General features: G+C 40.9%; 1 protein-coding gene and 2 long non-coding RNA genes across 8 annotated transcripts in view; 1 reads left to right on the top strand and 2 right to left on the bottom strand.

Annotated features, from left to right (window-relative positions):
• Positions 1-24,980, bottom strand: part of LOC103481197 (protein arginine N-methyltransferase 8-B) — a 40,285-nt gene extending 15,305 nt beyond the window's left edge. For 2 of the 6 annotated variants that reach the window (XR_014087987.1, XM_017310928.2), the window contains exons 1-4: positions 19,603-20,232; positions 18,352-18,597; positions 16,165-16,320; positions 1,782-1,845 (exon numbers count right to left, since the gene is read on the bottom strand). Coding sequence is in view for 5 of the 6 variants with exons in the window: in XM_017310928.2 (XP_017166417.2) it covers positions 1,782-1,845; positions 16,165-16,320; positions 18,352-18,597; positions 19,603-19,746 (610 nt within the window). In the remaining variant the exon portion in view is untranslated. Of the gene's footprint in view, positions 1-1,781; positions 1,846-16,164; positions 16,321-18,351; positions 18,598-19,602; positions 20,233-20,297; positions 20,900-24,487 lie in introns of those variants that run through there. The other 4 variants (XM_017310925.2, XM_017310926.2, XM_017310924.2 and 1 more) reach the window with 4 other exon arrangements.
• LOC103481196 (uncharacterized) lies at positions 3,349-9,919 on the top strand. Its single transcript, XR_536245.3, has 2 exons — positions 3,349-3,570; positions 8,345-9,919. It is a non-coding gene; the product is annotated as an uncharacterized LOC103481196 (long non-coding RNA).
• On the bottom strand, positions 4,122-8,338 carry LOC145552046 (uncharacterized). The gene is made up of 2 exons (XR_014087988.1): positions 7,160-8,338; positions 4,122-6,683 (listed from the first exon to the last, which is right to left on the bottom strand). It is a non-coding gene; the product is annotated as an uncharacterized LOC145552046 (long non-coding RNA).
• Positions 24,981-25,499: the final 519 nt, after the last annotated feature.

Below are 25,499 nucleotides of genomic sequence, written 5' to 3'. Positions count from 1 at the left end.
TCTGGGCGCAGAATGACAATTAATGGAGAGGATGGGAGAAGAGTTCTGATGGAATCTGACCCAGTTGGGGGCGACGATGTAGGATTGGGTCTTTGCTCTGCTGGAAAATAATTGACTTGAGGTGTGTTTGCTCTGATTTGGTGAGGAGTTACTGTAGAGTTTCTGTGTTGATACAATGGCTGGCAGAATGACGTGAGCTCTGTTCTGACTGCTTCCTGCTCCTCCACACGGCAACGCTGCTTCTCTAAATGACTGCAGTGTATTTACATCATAGATATACAGATAAGACATTTGCTGACAGGAGCGATTATTCGTCTGGTGTGTGGCTAGTGGCTTTGCAGGAAATTACTGTATTTTCCGCACTATAAGGCACACCTTCAATAAATGGCCTTTTAAAAACTTTTTTCATATATATAAGGCGCACCGCATTATAAGCCGCAAAGAACAGATGCTTCAGTTTGGGTTGCCAATTTGTTCCATACTCTATTATTACACATCTACACTTGTAAAGAAGTGGTCCCTGAGTACTTTATATAGTAGCTGCCCCAGTCATTGTTTCACTCACGGTGTTGGTGTTGCGATATTGTGCCCAACTGCATTCTGGGTAACACAGACCAACCGACACGCTGCCGCCGCCGCAGTCTCTGTCTCTCTCCCCCTTCCCCTCCCCCCTGGCTTTAAATGTATTATCAAACTTTATTAACAAACCAGCATTCTGACAACTATCCCAGCATGCACCGCGCCCTTCTTCTTCTAGATGAAATCGGCGGCTGCTTAACGTAGTTGCTAGACCTGTTGTGGTTCCATATATAAGGCGCACTATCGGCTTTTGAGGAAATTGAAGGTTTTTATGTGCCTTATAGTGCAGAAAATACGGTAGTTTTTTTTTTTTTTGCAGGACTTCAGGAATTGAACTGCATGAATTTCTGACAGCTTGTCTGAGCAAACTAACACAACTGAGTAATGATGGAGGTCTGTGCTTTGATCTTATTCATGAAGTCACTTTTACTTCAGTGCATACTTTTTATTCTTCTGCATCACATTTCTATGCTTTCCTTCCCTCTTTTTGGTCACTTCATTTTTATGACAGTGACTTATGAATTGATCCATTAATCTGTGAAGAACCCTCATGTCTTTGTCGTTTCTAAAGAAAAATACTGTTAGATTTACAGGTGCATGTGTGTAAACTTGACTTTACTTAAGGACATTCTTCAGTGGCCAGTGCTGGGCACGTTTCTGCTAATCCGCTAACAGCAGAGCTACATTTTTGTTGCGTGCTTTAGCATTTTGGCTAAAATTGGCTAGCAATGGCTAACAAATTATTTTTGGGGATAAATTCTAAAGCACTAATTTACTTGGATGTTTTGTTAACTTTGAGTTGAATAAAGTGTGACATCTGTAACGAAGTTTTGTTTATCAATGTTCTGAATATAAAAGCAGACTTTTATATTCATGCTCTTATTTTGGAGTGTTACACAGCAAAGGACATTTATTCTGTACCCAGAATGCATTGCTGTAGCTTAAAATCTATTTATGTTCTGTGTTTTCTGACCAATTAGGCAAAATTAGCCACAGCGTTAGCAAAATTTAACAAACATAACACAGTTAGGTGTAAACTTCTGCCAAAGCTCAACAGACACTCCTCCATTTTGGAAATATTGTGACATCACAAACTCTCACCATTTCCAGATGTAATTTTTTGGTTATTATGGGTTTAAATTTAGGAAAATGAGGAATTTTCTACGGCAGAAACAGTTTAGAGCATGTCAGGAAACACTTACCGCTGTCCAGGTGGTTGGACTTGATGATCCGCTCTGAGTACTCTGATATACTGGAACATTCAATCTGGTAGAAACAGAAAATTAAATGCAACAACTGACAACTGGCATAGCTATCTTATTATAAAATTCTCAACCCTGTAGCCCTGGTGAGTTCCTGTCTGCATTTTGGTCCAGTTCAAATACCCATCATGACATGATTACTCTGTGTGTGGGTTTTTGATGGAATAATTGTTGGTTTGCATAAAATTAATAAAACTGAGCTCAGTTAGTGAGGAGTTTCCTTCTGAAACTCGTCTTTGTTATGTAAAATAGGAAACTGCTGCAGTCTACTGAGCCGGGGGAGAAAAGCTTCATCAAACATCCAACCATCTACAAATATTTAAAAACCCATTCAGAGGATTTTCTTTTTTTTTCCTTTTAAAACATGCAGAGCCTGACAGCAGCAGGTAAGGGATTATTCCTGACATCGTGCAGGATGATTTGGCTTTGCAGGAAATGCCCTGCAGTCAAGCTGAAAATAGAGGAGTGGTAAAACACTACAGAGGGACAAACGCTTAACAGGTCACAGTGACTGTAGTGCTGCCAAGGCTCGTTAAGGAAAATTAAGATCAGAGCGACTGCAACTAGACACTATTTAATATTGACCGTTTTCTCTTCTCACAATTTATTTTATTCATTCTGACTTCAATGATTTTATTATTTTTCAAGCTTCTTACTCTGAATATTGTCTGTATCCTAACTGTTCAGCAGTTTTGATTTCTTTTTAATTTGTGAGCACTTTGCTTAACTTAGTATTATAGTTTAATCATATTTATATTAATATTTGTATTTATTTTCATTCTACAAATCCTTAACCTGAATGTGACAAACTGCCGTTTCTAAAGTTATACAGTCAAACAGTAAAAGCATTAATTTGATTTACAAAAAAAAAAAATGGGGGTTAATTTTTCAAATAGTTATTCTTTCATTCAAGCTAAATATTTAGTTCATAGAATAAATATTTAGCTCAGAGATAAATTATTAGTCGACCTGCAAATTCACTCGACAATAAGTGGAAGTGGACTATCAAAATAAAAGTTGTGTTCTGTAACCGCCTGCTGGTGGATCACATGGATGTTGTTGAGTTGTGTTGTTTGTTTTAAGTAGAAATGTTGTACAAGACATGAAAAGAAAAAATGGTGATGAGGTGGAATGAGCAATGCCAGCAAGTGAATTTGCATATTAGCTAAATATTTAGCTTTCAACTTAAATATTTAGCTTGAAGCTAAAGTTTTATCATGCTAACTATATTTGGCTTGGAGCTTAATGTTTAGCTTGTAAACTGAATATTCAGCTTGAAACATTTATAAGTGAATAAATATGGTACTTGGGAGGGCAGGAGGAATCTGCTCCGACAGGCTAAATAACACAAAGTATTTGTTTAACTGTTTCTACACACTCAAAAGTGTGTAAAAATGAGTGTGTAATCCTCGAGTGACAGTTTGATCCACTCTCTACCAGTTGGTGGCATTTTTCGTTGTTTGCCAACCGCCAAAATAAAAAAAACAACCAAAACATTGAAGAAGAAGAAACCGTTGAAGAGAAAGACGGACAGTACAAGGTCTGTTTTGTTTACTGTGCGAATGTCTTCGGTCCAGCTTAACCCAGTTCATGAACAAGTGGTTAACTGCTGCTGCTGAAACATTCACAGAGTTCAAAGAAATAACCGTCAAGTCGGAGGAAGAGATGGATGATCAGCGCAGACTGCTGGATTTCTCCCGGACTCCACAGATAATCTTACACCGGATAGGTAGGAAACACCGGTTCAGTACCGTCGGCAACGGTTGTTCTCAAGACATATTTTCTAATTTCGGAATCTATAAATGTTGTTTTTGGCATTTTGGGTCCTGGTTAAAGTTTTAAAATAAAATAATGGGCTGTCTACTCCAAGTTATATCAGTTTCAGCTAGCTAGTGTGGATGGTCACATGACCATGCCTCTTTACTTTTTACCTGTACAAGTCAGTAAAAAACTTTAATAATCAACTGTAAGTAAAATATCTTGTACATATGTTCTTTAAAGGTCTTCTCCTGAAGCTATATAATGATAATTGTATCCCCGCATGCATCCGTTATTCATAAGAAGAGTAAACGTAACCATGGCAACCAACTCCGCGGTGGAGTTAGCCGTGGCCGCCCTGGACTGGAAGCTTTTCTTTCTTTCTGAATTTATTTCTTTCTGAATTTCTATTATTTTAGGGACCCCCGAACTTCCCAAGTCTGTGCCCACTGTCCCTCCCTCGCACTTCTTTCAGCCGTTATAACTTTTAAACCTTTGATATGTTTTTTTCCCCAAGAGCCAGCTTCTGCAGCCGAGGATCAGACCGCCAGGGTCCCCTCCCTCGGCTGCCGCCCATAGCACAATGCACCCGACCCCTTTGGCCCCTCGGACAGGTGGTGAGCCCATCGGAAGGGGGACCCACGTCTCCTCTTCGGGCTGAGCCCGGCCGGGCTCCGTGGGTAAAAGCCCGGCCACCAGGCGCTCGCCATCGTGCCCCACCTCCAGGCCTGGCTCCAGAGTGGGGCCCCGGTGACCCGCGTCCGGGCGAGGGAAAACGCAGTCCAAAGTTTGTATTCATCATAAGGGGTCTTCGGACTGCACTTTGTCTGGTTCCTCATCTAGGACCTGTCTGCCTTGGGTGACCCTACCAGGGGCATAAAGCCCCAGACAGCATAGCTCCTAGGATCATTGGGACACTCAAACCCCTCCACCACGATAAGGTGGCAGCCCAAGGAGAGGTTCCCTTAGAGATAGGGTGAGAAGCTCGGTCATCCGGGAGGGACTCAGAGTAGAGCCGCTGCTCCTCCACGTCGAGAGGAGCCAGTTGAGGCTCGGGCATCTGGTCAGGATGCCTCCTGGACGCCTCCCTGGTGAGGTGTTCCGGGCACGTCCCACCGGGAGGAGGCCTCGGGGAAGACCCAGGACACGCTGGAGGGATTACGTCTCTCGGCTGGCCTGGAAACGCCTTGGGATTCCCCCGGAGGAGCTGGAAGAAGTGGCTGGGGAGAGGGAAGTCTGGGCCTCCCTTCTGAAGCTGCTGCCCCCGCGACCCGACCCCGGATAAGCGGAAGAAAATGGATGGATGGATGTTTTTTTTCCGAGCCGCCTTTAAACTCAACACGAGTGCGAAGAAGCTCCCGCCATTTTTACACCTGTGCGGAACCGACCGAGGCCTGCTGCTGCTGTGCAGAGGTTGATGTGTGTCAAAATCATGGCAACAGACCACCAAACGGCAAAGAACTTGGAACAGATTTTTTTTTTTTCAAATAAAAATAAATAAGTTGACTAATGCTTTCTGATGCAGATAAAGTTAGCTAAACATTGTCTAGTCATTAGCTGTGTCCAAATTCAGCGTCTGCATCCTTCGGAGGACTGGTCTACGTAGGACGGGAATATCTAAGACCGGAAGAAAAATATCTGTGGATTCGGACAGGTGTAGCCTTCACCAACTGTCCCCGCCCCCACCTCAGCGTAACTCATGTTGCCTAGCAACCGGGACAGCGTGAAGCAGAGAGCGGAGAAGAAGAAAAAACAACGGAGCCGAAGTTTGTTTTTCAGTCACAATGTTCAAATGTGTACTGCACTTTTCTACAAGGAATACAAATTATTCATTTACAAATATAATACTCTCCACATCGCAGATAGGACATTACGTTAAATAAGCCTATTATGTTTAAAGGCTTAACTTTAATCAATCAAACCTATGTGCTCTGCTTTGAAATACTTTATAAACCATTTTTCAACCAGACCTGTTTGAATAACATCAGTGTTTAACAATGTGCCAGGAGTTGGGCGTTTTCTCTCAGTATACGGAACCTGGAGCGCCCGGCCGGGGGGGGGGGGAACGGCTGTTAACGGTAGCATACAGGTTCGAAAACATCAGAGCAATATTGCATTTAGGTCATGTATTGATGATCCGAGCAAATGCTTGAGATTTACACACTTAAATTCTCGCCTAAAAACGTTGTACCAAGTCACGTTGTGTCATTTAAAGTGTTGTATAGCTAAATAATTTGTCGCTATTCACCGCCATTGTCGCTCTGCCTGAACGCCCAGTTGGAACCCGCAATGAATTATGGGATATCGTGGGCCGTGAAGGATACACGGGACACATCATAGACATTAATACGCCTCATGGAGCGGGCCGGCCCTTTGCTGCGATACGTAACAGCGTCCGCCATATTGAATGTGGAATATGTGCCAGTAAGCTAATACAAGTGAATGGACCGAACTTTTTAAAGTGCCGTTCTACAAAGTATTTTAAGTTAATACCCGTCATTGACACATTTTCTCACACACATTAATATATTTGGCAATCAAAGAAATGACTAAACACAGAGTTTCTAACTTAAGATGTGATTATTTAATTGTTTTGGGGCATTTCTGAATAAAGAGCACAATGTTTTATTTGATAGAAATTATTCTGATAATTTTTATAATGACATTGATGAACAGACACACTTTTACAGTGTTTAAAGAACATTTACATAATCTCATAATTTAATGTACATTTAACGTTTCAAGATAAGAAAAATATTTTTTTGTATTTATTTTTTATACATTATTGAGAAATGACTTGATTTATAAATCAGTCATCGTCAAACATTAAACTACATATTTTTCTTATGACAGCAAAGAGTGAAAATAATTCTAACAGAGTAAATTATTCTTATTTCATTACATATGCTGTATTATAATACTTCATCCATCCATCCATCCATTTTCTTTACACCCTTGTCCCTAATTTAAAAATACACAAAAAGTGAAAGAATAAAACATTTATTTATTATACTGGGAACACTGGTCACAGGCTTCAGTCTGCTGGTCACACTGGGAGAACTCAATGATGTCCTGGTTCACAGGCTAAAGCCAAGAATAAAAGAGAAATTTTCCAAAAGTGAAATAGAAAATACATATACGTTTCCTTCACATTCATAAAAAGACATTTTAAGCATGTTGGGCTCTGACTCGTAGCATCTTTATAGCTAAATACCGACATGGTGAAGCTGAGCTGGAAACAGACTGAAGACCAGCAGCTCCAGCTCTGATCCTGACTGATCTTTCCTCACTAAATCCTCTGGTTTTTAATTCACTTCTCCTCTAACAGCGGTTTCTCATCAGCTCTCTCTCATTAGAAAACAGTATGAAAACGTTAGCTGCTAGGCTAACAATCAGCGGTTATATTAGCTGCTATGCTAACAATCAGCGGTTATATTAGCTGCTACGCTAACAATCAGCGGCTACTTCGGGCCAATTAAGCTACATAGGAAATATTTTCCGGTTGTTTGGAAGCGAATTTCTGGCTGCAAAGTAAAGTAATTCTGATCTTTCATCCTTACCTGGGGAAGGTAATCCTAATGAATCCAGTTTGTTTCGTAAAACGGTTGAAACAAGTCCACATACCACAGAACTTAAGGAGCTCCGATCGCCCTACTGCCACATAGAAGATGGCGGACGCTTTTGCGTACGGCTCAGCGCTCCATGAGGCGTCTATGTATTGATGTCTATGGGACCCATCCTTCAAATCTGGGGAAAAGAAGGACGCATTTGAAGGAGTCTTCGAATTCGGACAGGCCTTGTCGCCACGCTATGACGTAATTGGCCTACAAATCCGTCCTTTGAAGGATGCAGACCCTGAATTCGGACACAGCTATTGACTAACCTTAAACTTGTTATCAAGAATAGGGTAGTGAGTTATTATCCATGTTCAGGGGCAGTACTGGTTATTGTCTGAGGGAGGCTTGGAAGTCATATAAGTAGTTTTACTGCAGTATACTTTTTACTTTTACTTGATATGAACTTATAAGTACTTGTAAACTAGTTCATGAACTTATGAACTATGTCATTTCATGAGTTCTTAGAATGAGCCTATCAAGTCATCTACTAAATTTTAAGATTAATCTAAGAAATGTCCTTATATTCCATAAAATGTCTGATATTCTTTTCTAGCAAATTTTAAAATTTTGGAGCTCAGAAGTGTTTTGTTTTGTTTTGTTTGTTTTCTAGAAAAAATCAGAGTGTTTTTGGGTGGAAATGTACTGTGTCTACATCACATGTGTCAAACTCAAGGCCCCGGGACCAAATCTGGCCCACCGTAGCTTTTTATGTGGCCCTCTAGTCTGTGATGTGGCATTTAATCTTTGTCTAAAAAAATTCTGCAGTCTGTACTGACCATCCATCTATAATGGTTCTGAAGACACTTACAGTCATGCCTCGTTATTGTAAGTTATGCATGCGATTATTTAAAAGTTTTTGTATGTATAAATAGGTTAATTAGTTTAAATTAGTTTACATAATTTCCCACTGGCAACAATAAATCCCGAATATAAAACCAACATTTCACTACCACAACCAACATAAAATGTAATAATTCCTAAATAATATGAATAATTACAACGTGCACTTAATTAAAGAAATTACAATGACAAATTTGGGATTAAATGAGTTACTGTCTGAATGTCTTCTCTAATTTACTTCAATAAATAAAGTTAACAATTCCTCTTTTTTTCTGTTTTCTTCTCTAGATTGCCAACAACATAACATTTATAAGGAGGAGCTATGTAAGCAGGAGAGGAGATCCACTCTGGACCAGGAGGAGTTAGAACCTCTGCAGTTGAAACAAGAACAGGAAGAACCAGAAGATCAGCAGATAAAAGTTTACTCCAGTCAGGGTGAAGAACAGGTTGAGTTAAAACAGGAGACTGATACCTGCATGGTGGTTCCTGTTGATGAACAAACATTCCACATTGGATCAGAACCAAACATGAACCAAGTCATCTTCCAGGAAGCTGCTGATGCCGAGAACCAAAATCAGGAAAGAAGAAAACCTTTCTCATGTGTCACCTGTGAAAAACGTTTCACTGCCATATCTACTCTCAATCGTCATATTAGAACTCACACTGGTGAAAAACCGTTTTCATGTGGGAACTGTGGAAAAGGTTTTAGTGAAAAACAGAATTTAACTCAGCATATGATGATTCACAGTGGTGAAAAGCCGTTTTCATGTGGGAACTGTGGAAAAGGTTTTAGTCAAAAACAGAATTTAACTCAGCATATGATGATTCACAGTGGTGAAAAGCCGTTTTTATGTGTGAACTGTGGAAAAAGTTTTAGTCAAAAACAGAATTTAACTCAGCACATGATGATTCACACTGGTGAGAAGCCGTTTTCATGTGGGAACTGTGGAAATTTTTTTAGTCACAAACAGAATTTAACTAAGCACATGATGATTCACACTGGTGAGAAGCCGTTTTCCTGTGTGAACTGTGGAAAAGGTTTTAGTCACAAACATGTTTTAACTCAGCACATGATGATTCACACTGATGAAAAGCCGTTTTCATGTGGGAACTGTGGAAAAGGTTTTTGTCACAGAGTTACTTTAACTCAGCACATGATGATTCACACTGGTGAAAAGCCGTTTTTATGTGGGAACTGTGGAAAAGGTTTTCGTCACAAAGTTAGTTTAACTCGGCACATGATTCTTCACACTGATGAAAAGCCGTTTTTATGTGGGAACTGTGGAAAAGGTTTTCGTCACAAAGTTAGTTTAGCTCGGCACATGGTGATTCACACAGGTGAAGGGCTGTAGAACTATTTTCCTGTGTTGAGGTTCATTATAAAAGTTTAGATGAAAACTGGAGTTTTACACTGGAAGGTTTTCTTGTCTATAAAGTGGGGAAATGGTTTAATTTTCTAATTTGTGAAGTGTCATCATTTGGTTCTCGACATTTGGATACTTAGAGATGTACAATATGAACTTGAAGGATTGATTTGTATTACTCTGAATTGAGAGAACGAGTCGGGCGAAGGAGATTTACTTTAATACAATTTTAATCCAAAATAAAATGTGCTGTTGCAAAAAATAACAATATAATTGTTTCCAATTATATTTATCATTCTATGGAAAATCTTTTCAAATAAATTAACCTGCCCTCTTACTTAGAAAATGCAATATTCAATATGAACATATTTTCCGTTATTGATTGTACAAAGTGTGATTATTGTCTCCAATAACTTGGTGTGTTGCTTGTCTTAGTTGTATAATTGTTCTATTTTATGCTGTGGCTGTTTTCTATTAAAGATCACTATCTTTTTTTAAATTGAAACTAATTTAATCTCTACACATATAGATACATGTTTGATTAAGTCCTTACAAAGTCACTTGATCACTTGCATTTCCTTTGAAAATGCAGTGAGTGCTGAACACTGAAGCTGCTGAAATTTGCAGAAATATGAGTTCAAGAGCAGAATCCTGGTTACAAAGGTAAAGTTTAATATATATTGAATAATTTTAGGATTAAAGAGAGCAACAACTTTTAACCCATAGTGCAGTAATAAGAATGTATAAACATTAGTCAAAAAGAAAACAGCTTAAATGTCTATCATGTTGGTTAACACGACTTAACCCTTTAAATAAGAGAGGTTTAGTTTTTAGGTAAAAATCTAATGTTAGCTTACCATGTTGCAGTACGGTAGCATATACCATGTTGAAAAACATTAACTCAGTCCATTGAGTAAGTTAATCTTAGCTTTTTTGTCCCAATTAAACAAAGCTGATGTTAGCCAACATGATGTAGCATTTAGGCTAACAGTAAATGAATCTGTTAAGTAAGGTAACTATTTGTAAGTATTTTTCTTGTGCTCATTGCATACTGGTCTCGCCTCTTTCAGACTACCTGAGGACAGCCGTCGCTTATTTCCAGTAGTTTGTGTGCTAATGGGGAAATGACTAAAGTACAGACCATTTTATATACAGAAAACTAGGCAATACCTTCAGCAGCCCGTTTCTTTGTTTACGAAGAAATACTTCATGGAAACTTTTCAGTTTTGACCCATTTAAAAGCTGGATCTTATCTATGTTAGCTGGTGTCAGCAGTCATTAGCCAGATGTTCATACAGCAGTGTTGTGGTCAAGACCACCTAACCCGAGACCAAGACAAGACCAAGACCTTTAGGGTCCGAGACCAAGTCAAGACCAAGACCGAGGGAAGTAGAGACCGAGTCAAGACCAAGACCAGCGGCCCGCGCAAACTGACGAGACAAAATGAGAAATTTGATCAAAATTGCTTCTCAAATTGATCTGAAAGATCAATATTCCCATAAAAACACCTAGATATTAAATACTTAATAAATATAACCATGGAGTTATTAATAATAAATCTAACCATAGAAGCTTAGCTTCTATGGTTAGATTTATTAATTATCGTGCCATCCCTAAAAACATAACGCCCTGGGCGCCCATATTGCTCATGTCAGAAACCACCACTGTCTGCACCATTTAATATAGCAATTGAGGCTATATTGAGGCATGGCATTGCCTCAATATAGCAATCGAGGCAATGCCATGACAGTAAATAACGCTCAACTATGAACACTGACCAAGGAGCACCAAGCAAGAAGTAACCAAACAGAAGGAGCTCACCGTGACTGTTCTCTCCCGCTATATGAAGCCAGGCAGTCTGCCATGGCAGACATTACAGCTGCCACTTTGAACAAAAACAATCGAAGAGCAATCTGCATGCTCTTTCGTTCTTGTGTTTTATTTATTCGTTAATTTAAAAAAATATCAATGTACATAATTAAATAAAATAATGATATCTATTGCTGTGTACGCAGAGCATTACAAGAACAAAGAACGGTATTGTCAGGTCAGCATACGCTTAGCACAAACTCACTGCCATATCTGTCAGACACGTCATTACCATATGATTTTATTTAATCAGCAATATAGAATCATGATGTAGATAATCATACACTTTGTTATTAACAGTTGTATGGCATCCTGACTTAGCGGTTAAGTAGGTTAATGAGTTTTACACGGTGTGTGTGTTGTAGTTGACTGCAGCTGCAGCCAGACCTTGCTTTAAATCAGAGGTTCCCAAACTGTAGGGCGCGCCCCCTAGAGGGGGCGCCATGCCATTTCAGGGGGGGCGAGGGAAGCCGTCTGGATGAAAAAAAAAAAAAACAGGAACGCTGTATGTGCTGGGTTTTTACCGTGGAATTGCCAACTCTCTGTTATTCCTCTGTTAGTTTGATACAGTAAGGGCTTCTTCACTTCCCATATCTGTGTCCTCTGTGACTTTTATCAGCAGTTAAAACTGTTTGATCCGTTGTTAACATGTCGTAACCTTTTTTTCCGAGCCGCCTTTAAATGCAACATGAGCGCTACAATGCTCGCGCTGGATTTAGACCTTTGTGGCAGCGAAGGAGACCTGCTGCTGCTGTGCAGAGCTACGCAGGTGTGTTAGAATCATGGCAGCAAACCGCAAAGAACTTTTCACAGTTCTGAGATGAGTAAAGCTGTTGGATGCAGGTAAAGTTAGCTAAAAAATAAATAGCTAATATCAATACAGCACCTTAAACTTACCAAGTAGCTTGTAGGCTACTGGTGTTGTTGTCTATGTTCAGCTATAATTAATTTTGTCCCCAAAAATGTTGATTCTCTCCCCCCCTTGCTTGTCTGGAGCCGGGGCTGAGTAGAACAGGGAGTCTCTAAGAATCCACCCCCACACACGTCGTTCAACCAGTTATTTGTAAGTCATAGAAATAGTTTGGAAACCACTGGGGGGCCCAGGAGAAAAAGTTTGGGAACCACTGCTTTAAATACACGTTGAAACCACGACAACGCATGTATATCTATATCACTGAAAACAATTTAATGACTTATTCTTGTCATAACTTGTTGCGTATGGTGAACTGACAACTCCTCTGATATTGCAGACTTTTGGTCACAGCGTTGTCCCATATATACAAGTCAGTCAACACCTCCACACAATAATTCAGCGCAGTGAGTGACTTTTTTTCATCACAAATGCTTAGGTGTCTCTGTACAGCTAGCTTTGCTAATATAACGTCGACGGAGCTTACCTTTCTTTGAGCTTCTTTTCTAAGTGACGAAAAAAAGTTAGACGTTGTCCCCACCGTCTGTGAAAGCGAAGCGCTGCTGAGTTAGCTGTGGCCATCGGATTTCTTATGATTTATGCTGCGCTATTATATTACTGACGATTAGACAGACATCCTCTGCCGCTGAGAGGAAACCACTGCGCATGTCTCAGCGCCGCATGCGAGTGAAAAGTGGGGAGGTGCGTTTTGCATCCACTGAAAACAAAGATGTTGGCAAATAAACTGGACAGTAGGCTGTACATTTAGGGATATTTTCACAGTTGCGGTCTTGACTGGTCTTGAAATAAAATGCCGAGTCCTCAACGCCCGAGACCGAGACAAGACTGAGACCAAATGCGGTCGAGTCCGAGACGAGACCGAGACCATCAAAAAATTGTCTCGAGACCAAGACCGACTTCGAGTACTACAACACTGTCATACAGTGCTGTAAAAACCAGCTCAAACAGACAATGCTGCACACTGAGCATTGGGACCGGGCCATGGTCAGTTTTGTGTAACCTAAAAGTGCTGGTAAAACGTTACTAAGCAGTTCTTAAGATGAAACTTTTAAAAATGCCAAACATATTTTTCAGATTAGTTGTTTCATCATCTGCTCTATTTACGTCAGGGCTTTTTATTAGTGAAATACACAAAGACTTAATATTTCTGGTCACGTTGACCCAAAAGATTCTGAAGTGAACCATAAAAGTTCTGGTCCATAAAATGAGGAAGTCAAGCTGGGACTCAGTCAAACGGATGTCAAATGAAAGGCGCTCGGCTGCACAGCTCTGATGCTTCACATGCAACAAACTCTGAGGAATGGAGATATTAGACATTCCATCCTGGGCTGGTTCTGATTTTAGTGCAGTCGGATGGAGAATAAATGAAGCTGAAACTCGAGCCTCTGTTTTTACCAGAGATCATCAGTTTTCCTCTGAGCCAGTGAGCGGACATCAGGACGCCGTTCTTGAAGCAGCGCTGCTGGACCCTCGGGTGGCAATTAGCCAAGGACGGTTCAGAAAGTTTCTGGTGCTAAATAAACTACAGCTGCATTAATAATCGGGAATGCATGAGGCGTGCTCCAGGTGTGTGTGTGCTTCTAGGCGTGTGTGTGTGTGTGTGTGTGTTTCTGTGATAATAAACTCCAGAATGCCAGAAACCTTCTGAGTAATTCCTCGTTTCTCTCTGGTTCAGTGCAGCGGCGCCATCCGCCATGAATCCATTAGGATCACACTTCGTTGGGAAAACTGAGGCATTGATTCTTTTCACACATCCACTGAGTGCCAGGAAGAGTCTCTGTCACCGCCGTCGGTCCTGCAGGCTCCTCTGCAGGCCTCGGCGCGTTTCTAATTCTGTTCCCCTCTGTCTGCGCTGCTGACCTTTGACTCGTCTGAATAAAGTTCATTAAGGTGAACGTTGTGTTTGCTGTGTTTCAGCATAAATGATTAGGTTCAACTTAATACTTTAAAGTTTCCTTTTGTTCCAAATCCTTGTTTTTTTTCAGAGACTTGAAGACAAAAGTGACAAATCCAGGAAACACAGCAGATCCACATCAGTATTTATGGATTAATCTATTTGGAACATGACTGAATTATTTGTGGAAAATTCACAGATTTGATTTCATAGAACATAACTTCAATACAGCAGTGGGCACACTTCTGCTAGTGTGCTAATAGCAGAGCGACATTTTGTTTAGCACACTTAGTTTCCCTAAGTAAATTATTCCAGATAAACTCTAAAGCACTAATTTTCTTGGCTGTTTTATGAACTTTCAGGTGAATGAAGTTCGATGTTATTGATGGTTAAAACTCTTCAATTAGATGTTTATATTCATGCTCTTATTTTGAAGTTTGTGCAGCAGTTCTGTCAGTGTCAATAACTGATTGATGAAAACAGGTTTGAGGGTTATCAGGAACAAGAATTAGTTGGGGGTTTTTTGGAAATGCAACACATAAAAAAACCTTTTATTCCTGAGATTTTATGAAGACTCGACTGGCAGAGTGTTTTTAAAAACCGTCATTTCTGTCCCTCTGCTCTCAGAGCTCAACGGAGTGATTCACAGAACCGATGCAGTTAAAACATGTCAGCACCATTACAGATTCAATGCATCGACATGCAGACAGCTTGGCGGTAAAGTCCACATCCTCCCAGTTAAAGCTGAACTCATCTCTGAAGTCTGAACTTTCTAGGTGTCGATAAACGCAGAAACATGGAGGAGGGACAGCAAATGTGAAAAGCATCAAAGTGCATCAACTGGAGGCGAAAGACAAGGATGGAGAGATGAGAAACCCAAAGAGATAGTTGGATGGAGAAGGCAAACAAACAGCAGGCTGGAGGTGAAGTCACACAAACGGCAGAATGTCAACCAGCAGCTCAGAAAAACCCGACTTAATCACATCTTCCCTGAAGCTTGTGGATAGAAGTGGAGTCAAAAATAAGCTCCACATGATCATCTCCAGCCAGGGGAGAGCATGCTGCGTTTATTCTCAGACATGCCTTGGGTCCAAATTACTTCTGCTCCAGAACAGAACAGAACAGCAGAGCGGATCACAACCTGCTGCAGTCTGCACTCCTATCAGCTGCACATCAGAGGAACGTTTCAAAAGTGCAACAAAGTCTGACACAGCAGGTTCAACTCACAACAACCGGATTTAAAAAGGGGAAAATTATTTTCATAATTTGTATGTTCTTTCATGCAAATGATCTGGAAACTCTTCATCTTCTTCCTCAAATCTAAATATGAACTAAATTATATTGTTCTGATTTTATAGAAAGAAATAAAGTAGAAAATTGTTTTTCTTGCAAAACCTCGAACTTTTACTGCATAAACAGGTGAAAAGTGATTAGAGATCAAAGATTTGACTCCCTGCCTCAGAATCAGCAGGTTTGATGTTTCCTGGTTCAGGATTCGGGTCGACTGATCCGTATCGATCATCCTGTTGGTCTGGAGTCAGAGTTCCTCCGTGCCACGCCGCATTGATGCAGGAATTCATGCAAAATGAGCCCAGGTCATGTTCATAAACCTAACAATTGTTTAAAATATCATGTTTATTTATTTTAGGAAATACTACAATTTTCTGAGACACAAAATTTTTTATTTTTTTTTAAGTATTATTATTTTTTATTATTCTCTAAGCCATAGTCACAAAATAAAACAAATAAAGGCTGGAAATCCTTTAAATAATCTGTGTTCTTCCTCTGCTGACATGAGGGACAGAAAATCGTGGACTTTACTCTACAGCGCCTCCTGCTGGTTCACTGAAGGAATGACCAAACTGAGGGGTTCTGATTTTCTTTTACTACTTTAACCACTCGTACATTATTTTCCAAGTAGAAATAATTTTTTTAATTAGAAATGTTTTGTTGGCTGTTAATCTGAACAGTCCCGACCCGACTGAGGGACAAGGGTGCTAGAAAATAAATGGATGGATAATCTGAACAGAGCTGGAAACTCGCCTCTTACCCCGTAGACGTGCTTCGCTCCAGCCTTGGCGGCGAACATGGACAGGATCCCCGTCCCACTTCCCACATCCAGAACCACTTTGTCCTTGAAGATGTGCTTGTTGTGATACATGGAGTTCCTGTAGGTGAGCGTCCTCACCTCATCCTTCAGCATTTCCTGAATTGAACCAAACCGTCAGGATCAGGAATGTTTCCAAACCTTTACGAGTGAAAGCTTGGCTCTGACTGGCTGTTTGGAGTCTGGCTTTGCTGCCATATCATACAGTGGAGCAGTGAGGAATAATGCACAGCTTTCAGCTAATCTCCCCTGTTTCCTCTCAGCTGTGCTCTTCATTTAAATCCATATTTAATGTCTGGATGCGCTGTGTGCCAGCAGGTTCAGCCTTTGTGTTTCAAACAACGCCGATGTGAGGAGAATGTGCAAAAGTGACAAAAATATGCCTGACCTACATTCCTGAAATATAAAAAATTCATCTCACAGGTCACAATGGGAACATATTTTTATTTTTACTCCCTTCACAACTTCCTGGTTTCAATTTGAGGAAAGAATATGAGCTAAAAGAAGAAGATATGAGCTCAGAGAGAGAGAAATATGTGATTATAATGAATAAGGTTTGACTGCTTTATCTGTTTTAGAAATAATTCTGCTTTTTTATCCTTTTTCATCAAATGTGGAAGTTTGTATGGATCTCAGCTCAGACTGTCTGAGGTGCTGCAGCTCTCAGGAAGAGCTTGTTAGAGGAAAGGTTAAGATTTGTGGCCTTTTGAAGAGGCTGAGCTATCATAACCTCAGCCATCTCTAAAACCCTCCATGACATAAAGGTCTGAGTTAAAAGCTTCTGAACATTAAAGAGGAGGAGCAGAAGCAGTCTGGAGACTGGCCTTAAGAAGAAATCACACAGTTATGGATTTATGTAACTCTGCAGCGCAGCAGAGACACATAACTACTCCTAAATAAGGAATGAAAAGGTCTTATCTGCAGAAACATCATGTATTATTGAGCATGCAAAGCAGGTTTAAGGTATTTTTGTTTGCATTTCTTGATTTCAGATTTGATTTCTTTATATTTGTTATAAAATATGCGAAAGCTTTAATGTGCAGCTGCTGCAGTTCTGTAGCAGGTGAACAGAAACTGGACTAAAATAAAGCAAACAGAAACTTTGGTTCAATAATATTTTAAGGCATTGAGGAGGAAAGTGATGCCAAAACTAAAATGACTCAAAACTTTTGCTCTCGCTGTATTTTTGAGGTTTAAATGTGAAAACTGAAGTTTGGGCTTCATCCGATTCACAACCCTTTGCACCAAAACCAGAGCTACTAATAAAATAACTGGAGCTGAAATGATTTGTCTGAAGTTTCCCACAAAGGAACTAAACATGATGCATGAATTTCTGCAAACTGTATTGGTTTCTGATAGTTCTGTTTGCATCAGAAGGATTTCATGTACATGAGATTATCTGATAAAAGCTGGTTGTAATTTAGATGGAAGATAAAAAAAACAAGAGAAAAAGTGATCTGAAAAGTGTGTAGTGTTGCATACATTATAGAAAAACTACAGTTTAATAAAAAAGCCATCAAATATTTCCTTATTTGATACATTAGGAATTAGTAGAGTGAATATTTATTCTGAACACGAAGATATTTTACTGCATATTTCAATTCCCATTGTTGCCTTTTTTCTCCAATAATAGAAAAGTGATTAAAGTGCTGACTCATTCTGCACTCTTACTGTAGCACCATTAAAATCCATGAGGTTTGTTGGTTTAGAAATGCTGCTCTGATGCATCTGTGGCTGCAGCCAGAACAACTGATGCAGAAACGGTTGCAGCTGCTACATCTGCTGGACTGGATGGTCATGTCTGAGTCAAGGCACTCTAAAGCTGTTAGTTCCTTAAATGTGTGCAGAAATTCAACCGATTTGTGAATTCCCTTTTCTATGTATTTACAGTATGAAGAGCCACTGGCTGAGGAAACGTTGTGCAGTTTTTAATGAAAGCTCATCTCTGTTTCAGCTTCTACAGGCCAAGGAAGAGCAGTCAGAGTTCTTCTGTTTTTGCCTTTTTGCCAAACTTAAATGTTTCAGATCATCAAAACAAATTTCATGAGTAACCCAAGTCGATGCAAAACTGTGAAACAGTGTTCAGTCCCTAGACAAATTATGAATTAACTGTGATTAACCACGATTTACCTCGTGAATCCCAAAGTGGGCGTACGAGTCAAAGTAGTAGTCGCGTGACGTCATCTCGTCTGCGTTGAGGAACTTGGCCATCTTGCCCCGGCCGGGGCAGCTGGGCAGGCCGGCGGCGTGGGGGGTGTGAGGCGGCAGAGCGGGCCGAGACGCGGGCTGGACAGAAGGCACGGGCTTGGGCAGCGAGGTCGGCTGCGCTGACTGAGACGGAATAATGTGGACGGGTCGCGGCTGGGACTGAGGCTGCTTTAAAAAAGAAGAGAAGAAGACAAACGTCTCTTCAAGACGGAGATCAAGTTTTCCTTCAACAGACAACCTTTTGATGAGTTCATAAAGTACTGAGAGGAACAGAAACAGCTGCCCTGCAGTGAGTCAGTCTGCAGCAGGAAGGACGTTCTGCAGCCATGATGGAGGACGTCCTGCATCATGGCAGAGCATCCTCCATCATGGCTGCAGAGCGTCCTGCATATTGAACAGTCAGATAAGGCATGTTGGTGTTCCCGCTAAATCCTGAATATACCCAGTTTGGGTTGTCTTAGCGTTTTTATTGCAGCCTGTGGGTTTTTCCCTGACTGGGAACTAGAATAAAACCTGCTGAATGTGACAGGTAGCCAATCAGAAAGCGCGGTGACGTCAGAACAGAGGGGAATCCCAAACAGCTGACATATCGCGCAGCTGAGAGTCCGGTGGATATTGGAGATGATATGTGGAAATGTTTATTATATGTAAAAGTCGCTATTATATGTTTAAGTTTATTCAGTTAAAAATGTTAACTATGAAAAAACATTCACCTCCAAATCATAGTGCAGCAAATAGAGCGGCTGCTCCCGTCGTCTTTTATCCACCGCCTTTTCTTTTTGTTACGTCTTTTATCTCTTAAAACGACTCCACAAACTGTTACTATTGCGTCTACATCTCATTCTAAATTCCCGTATGCTATGTTAGGAGTATAGTGGAGTTTCTTCTGGAATCGGGATGTTCGTGACTGGAATCGGTTCGGTTGCCTCTGCCGTGTGGCTGGAGACACGAACCGATCGAACCTGTTGGACTTTTATCAGCTCTGTGGTCACAGAGGTTTGGAGAATCGGCCGACATTCTTAAATCTTGCCGTCTAAACCAGACTTAAGACTCACAAGCTCTACTCATCTCCTCTCGACCACTGCCCAAACGCTCTCTGACTCTGGTCGCTATGGTAACGTTTACATATCCCGTCAAAATAAGATACAGATGCGCCGTGAAAATTTTACTCACGATAATGACTAACGGAGCCCTGAGCTTGTTTTTCTGCAACCAGACGGTCCCATCTGGGAGTGACGAGAGACAATGACACCTGAAGTGTTGCTTATATCCACAGCCTGCTTGGTCTCTACGTGGTGAAGCAGCTTGAAGCTTCATTGCCTCATTAGCAGCCGGTGTTATAGATCAACTGGTGGCTAAATCAACTGGTTGAAACCTATGCGCACCGCAGATGTTTCCAAATTGTAGGTGGCTGTGTCGATGCCTGTTGTAAAATGCTTCTTGCGTGAAAAAACCGTTTGCAAAACTTTACTATAAATCCCATTTGACGCAAATATGTTTAATTTTGCATGTGAAAATTATGTTTCAAAACAAATTTCTAAAGAACAGCATTCATTGCGCTTCGAAAACCCCGCATTTGAGCATAACCAGATCAATGAATAACACAATCTCATTCACGTTCAGGTTCACCAAAATACATTTATTCTAACTCATAAATAGCCGCAATGTAAACCTAAGTAGATAGTTTCTGCTTTTTGTAACCAGCACTGGAATTGACTCTCAAGTACCTGTTATGTGAGTTGCTTACATTACAGGTAAGCAAAAGGTAAACAGTAAGTGTCGCATTGTTCAGCGACACTTACTACCCACAGTTAGTGTCGCTAAACAATGCTGTCTTCATCATATTTAATAAAATTTAACTCACATACCTGATGGTGTTGCTTGTGGTGTTTATGTGTCCAAATAGAAAGGAATATCAAGTAATGTCGATAAGTTGTACTGTAATAAAATCTCATCTAAATGATATAAAGTTAACAGCTAATGTTGGTGGTGGTGATATCCAAACTGACAAGCCGAAATTATAATAATAAACGTTCCTACATTACTGTCGGATACCACCAACAGATTATGAGCCATATCTACAGTATATGTCCGTGTGCTCTCTACTGGGAAACAGTTAGCAAGCTGTTGACGAAGGGAAATTAAATTTAAAAACAGAACGAGCCGCATTAAGATTAACTAGTGACAGTCAAACGGGGTCCTCAACGCAGATGTTTGTGAAAAAATTAGGTGGCTTTGTCGTTTCCTGATCAAAACGCGACAAACGTAAATAAACAGATATGAAAATGTCTCTAGTTCTCTAAGAGCTCTTCAAATCATAATGGTAAGAAGGAATATTGAAGAATACATTAAAAGGTCACTAAAATACACCCCACTTCAAAAGGAGACTGTACTAAACAGTTAGAATTTGTACTACCACCCAGCATGACGATCATTTTAAGTCTTTTCAGTCTTATGTTGACTGACATGCTCTGCAAACATATCAATAAATATAATATCATGCAAACTAATTCATTGCTCATTTAATGGAAGCCACATTATTTCGTTTTCACTTTAAGACTTCACTCGGCTGCAGAAGCAAAGCTGTGCAACTTGGTAATCTGACAATATTCTTACAGTTAAAGTTTGTCTGGCAAACCTGTTAAACAATATTACCTCCAAAATGTTGGCAACAAGTGAATTATTTTATTTTTGTAGACAATAAAATAAACTGGTCCAAAAGGGAAACAGACGATGGCGCTGCTCGTCCCAGCGGTCGCTGAGTTGCAAAGAAACTTTCCAAAGACATCTGATCTGTTTCTTACTCATTTTGCTGCTTGTGGCCTCAATGTTGGCGCGCAAGTAACCGAGAGAATCCGGTTAAAGGATTTTCAAAATAAAATATCCTCCAGACTCAAATAATGCATAAAACGGAAATATTGAATTATTTCTTGCGCGGCCAATTGGGGACCACTGATCTAAATGATCTCTTTTACTGAATACCAGAATAATGATAGGTTTTTCTGATAATTCTTCAATATTTTCCAAATGTAGAACTTTCTGCCTTATGGTAGAATCACCTCTGAACTCTGTGTTGGGTGTTTTTGGTGTTTTCGGTTTTCTTCTCTCAGTTTGCTGTAATTTTGGTCCATTCCTCCAAACAAACCGGTCTATTTAGGTCAGGCTTGTTGGCACTTTTAAGCTCTGCTTTCAAACTTTCTCTGGTGCTGAGCTCAGGCCACCATGCTGGCCTCTCCAGACATGGACTTTATTGTCCAGAAGCCATTTTGGCTCCATGCTGACTCCTGATTTCTGTCCAAGCTTTACATCCCTGGATGATGTTTATAGATATTGCTTCGACATTTTCACAGAATGTTCTTCCTTCATGATGCCATCTATTTTATGAAGTGCATCAGTTTCTCCTGCAGCAAAATTTATTTTTTTGCCCCCAAATATCTGATCTCTTCTTCTTCCACATGTGGAACTAAACTGTGTCCGGTAGTCTGAACCGTCATGTTGCATTTTATCCGACTTTTCCATCATAATTCTGCAGTAGCTGAAGCCAGACGGTCAATCTGGACGTAAACAAAGGCTGAAAATGACAATACTGAAGTGATGAAAGCAGTCTGAGTCAGTGAACGCATCACATCCCAACCGACCACTTCTGGTCCGACTCCACATCCAAACAGAACCGGATCAGAACCGGGTCAGAAGCTGCAGCTCCACTAAAGGCAGTTATGTTAGCTGCTAGCTTTCTGTTCATCAGCTTCCATTGTCTGCTGACCATCTGCTGACCGTCTGCTGACCATGCTGTCACTCTCAGCAACTTTACAATCCATCTAGAGGTGGCGGCCATCTTTATGAAGTAAACAGAGCGCTGTTGAGTGACGTCTACTTTCTTCTTCTGTGCGTGTGGGTCGCTTTGGGGATGTTAATCAGTCACACAAGTGTGATTGTGGTTTCATCATTCATGAACGACCATTTAAAAAAAAGTCTGATTTCAGCAGAAAATCAGAGTTGAGCATCAGGACCGGCTGTGTGAACGCAGCCTTCGCTCAGCGTACAGCAGTCACTCTGATCTCACCTCAGGAATCACATCCACAGCAACGAACGTTTTTAATCGAAGACAGCAGTGATGAATCAAATGTGTGAAAGCTGTAGACATGGACAGATGTTTCAGAACTAAAACTGTTCAGAAAGGTTAGAGGTTTGAGTTTAAGTGAAGGATGAACCGCTGCTCTTCTTTTCTCGGTTCATCAGGAGGAATCCTGGGATTAGATCTGGATTCAGATTTTATACGAGTCCTGGCTGTAGCCTGAAGCAAAGTGATCAATCTATTTCAATCAGCCGATTGGATGTTGGATCATAAATGTTTCTCAGAGGCCGTGTCGTTTCAGATTAAACTCTGACATCCAAGGAAAACAAAAGGACTGATAACCAGTCAGCTTAAGGCCAATTAATTCAGAATAACCAGATAAGAGTCACTATTCCTTAAAATGAAGTCTGCTGAGTCAGAGGCTCTAATGAGTCTGGTGGTTTCGAGGCTTCATGGTGCGACCCGTTGAGTGGAGCCGGAGGAGAGCAGCTGTAGAAACAGACAGAGGAAGGTGGAACAATCTGCCTTTGACCCTCAGAACAGATAAACACATTTATGCTTCTATTTCTGACTGAGCGCTCAGAGGTGAGGCTGGTTATCTGAGAAGGGCAGTTCTGTCCTTCCTTCTCTTACACAACACAGAATCTCATCCTGCCTGTTAAAGTCGGTCTAATTTAAAACTACAGACATTCTGACAAGATTAATGATGATGATCTGTGGATCAGAATGGAAATCAGTCTGGCTTTAGACTGAGCTTCTTCAGATGTTTTCACACAGAGGTGATCAGATCGCTTCACATTTCCCTCATTTTGTCGCCTTGAAGCCAAAAAGCTCAACATGCTCTGCTGAAATTTAACAACACAAAGTATCAGGAGCTGAGAATCTGAAGGAAAACATTACAGTTTATTATTTTCCTATTCTTCTTTCTGGAAAGAGAGAACCTAACAGTCTTTCAGATTGACTGGACTTTGACTAGGCCTTTTTAACACATTTCAATCTACACCTTCATCTGTTTCTATTTTTAGATGTTTGAACAGATCTTTGAGAGTTTCCAAATGTTGTAATTTTAACATTTTTATTTGTAAGAAGTGTATTGTTTTCCTTCCACTTAATAATTTGCACTACTTTTTGTTAACCCATCACAGGGTTTGTCAACATGTGGTTCTGGAGCTGCTAGTGGCTCTTTGAACTGTAAAGGTTGCAGACCAATGTAAATGTGTTATATTATTATTATTATTATTATTATTATTATTATTATTATTATTATTATTATTATTATTATTATTATTATTATTACTGCCCTGTTTGGTTCTGGTTTGGTGCAAAAAGCATTCCTGCACAGAAAGCATCTGTAATCTGTCAAACTGAACTTTTAGTGATGAAAAATGCAAAACCGAAGCAACCCGAGTCTGTAACCTCTGAGTGTTTAACTGGCATCACTCAGAGCTGCTGAAGGTCACATCCTGTAACCAAACTCTTTCCAGAGAAAAGCAAATTCTGCTCTTTGAAATCATCGCTGTCGGTCCATTTAAACCAAACCGCTTCCTCTCAAACTGCTCCTCCACCGCAGAGTACCGCAGTACCCTGGACAGCGCGCAGCTCCCAGCGGACTGACTGAAGCCGGACGGTTCTGTTGAATGTTCGGAGGTCCAACCCGTCCTGTTGATGTCCTGAGTTGCTCAGACCTTCACATTGTTTTAATGCGTGTTGATGCTGATGTTTATCCCGCTGTTGTGTCTCTTTTCCACTGCAGCGCATCTTAATTCTGATGCGATGTAATTATTTCTTTAATGACTGAAGCTCCGCCTGGACAGACAGACAGACAGACAGACAGACTGCCTGCCTGCCTGCCTGACTCCCGGACAGTCAGTCGGTGCTGCAGCATCCACAGCGGATGGATCTTCACGCCTTTAACTCCCTGCTGTGATTTTTACAAACCGAGTTTCTTCCCAGGAAAATCAAATTCCTTTTTTTGACACTTACCTCACCGCTCTCAGACTCCGCCATTTTTCTCCTGAGGAGCATGCAGCGAGACGAGTGTCTGATTCCCATAAGAGCCCGTGAAAATGTGCACTTCAAAGTAGAAAGAAAAACCTTCAGCTTGCAACTCTTACAGAGCTTAGTTCCTCACGGGTAGACGGTCCGCAGCGATGTTCCAAACATCTCAACATATTCTGACATTCTGAAAAAGACAAAAGGAAAAGTCAGTGAAGTCCCACAGAGCGCAAAGCTGCCACCGGTTCTGCAAAGTGCGGCGGATTCCATGGCGCAAAAGTTAGCAGAGGAAGAAGCGCCTTGGCGGAGCGGCAGCATCTCGTCCCATGGCCGCCGGAGCGCAGACTGGAGTCTGAAGATCCCCGGACAAAAAGCAGCAGATCCGCTACAAGACGATGGTTTAAACCCAGTTTAAATGATTCCTACACCGCAACATTGTTTCTAAAAATAGTCTCATCTTTGCTGCCTGAGAGAGAGAGAGAGAGAGAGAGAGAGAGAGAGAGGAAGAGAGAGAGAGAGGGAGAGAGAGAGAGAGAGAGAGAAACAGAGAGAGAGAGGAAGAGGAAGAGAGAGAGAGAGGGAGAGAGAGAGAGAAACAGAGAGAGAGAGGAAGAGGAAGAGAGAGAGAGAAACAGAGAGAGAGAGAGGAAGAGAGAGAGAGAGGGAGAGAGAGAGAGAAACAGAGAGAGAGAGGAAGAGGAAGAGAGAGAGAGAAACAGAGAGAGAGAGAGAGAAACAGAGAGAGAGAGGAAGAGAGAGAGAAACAGAGAGAGAGACAGAGAGAGAGAGGAAGAGATTCTCTGGGTTCAGACATTAGCGGGAGAATCTGTGATCAGCTCCCGTCACAGTTCATGTCATTTCTAATGAAACCGGATGTTTGATCAGTTGATCGGCGCTCCGACGGAGCAGAGAGCTGAATGCCTGGCCGCGGAAAGTTCCACTGAGTCTGGGACACACACACACACACACACACACACACACACACACACACACACACACA

The sequence above is a fragment of the Poecilia reticulata genome, chromosome 6 (assembly GCF_904066995.2).
Source record: "Poecilia reticulata chromosome 6, P_reticulata-male-v2, whole genome shotgun sequence".
NCBI classification, from domain to species: Eukaryota; Metazoa; Chordata; class Actinopteri; order Cyprinodontiformes; family Poeciliidae; genus Poecilia; species Poecilia reticulata.
The sequence above is the reverse complement of the archived record's forward strand: the minus strand, read 5'-3'. Positions and strand labels throughout refer to the sequence as shown.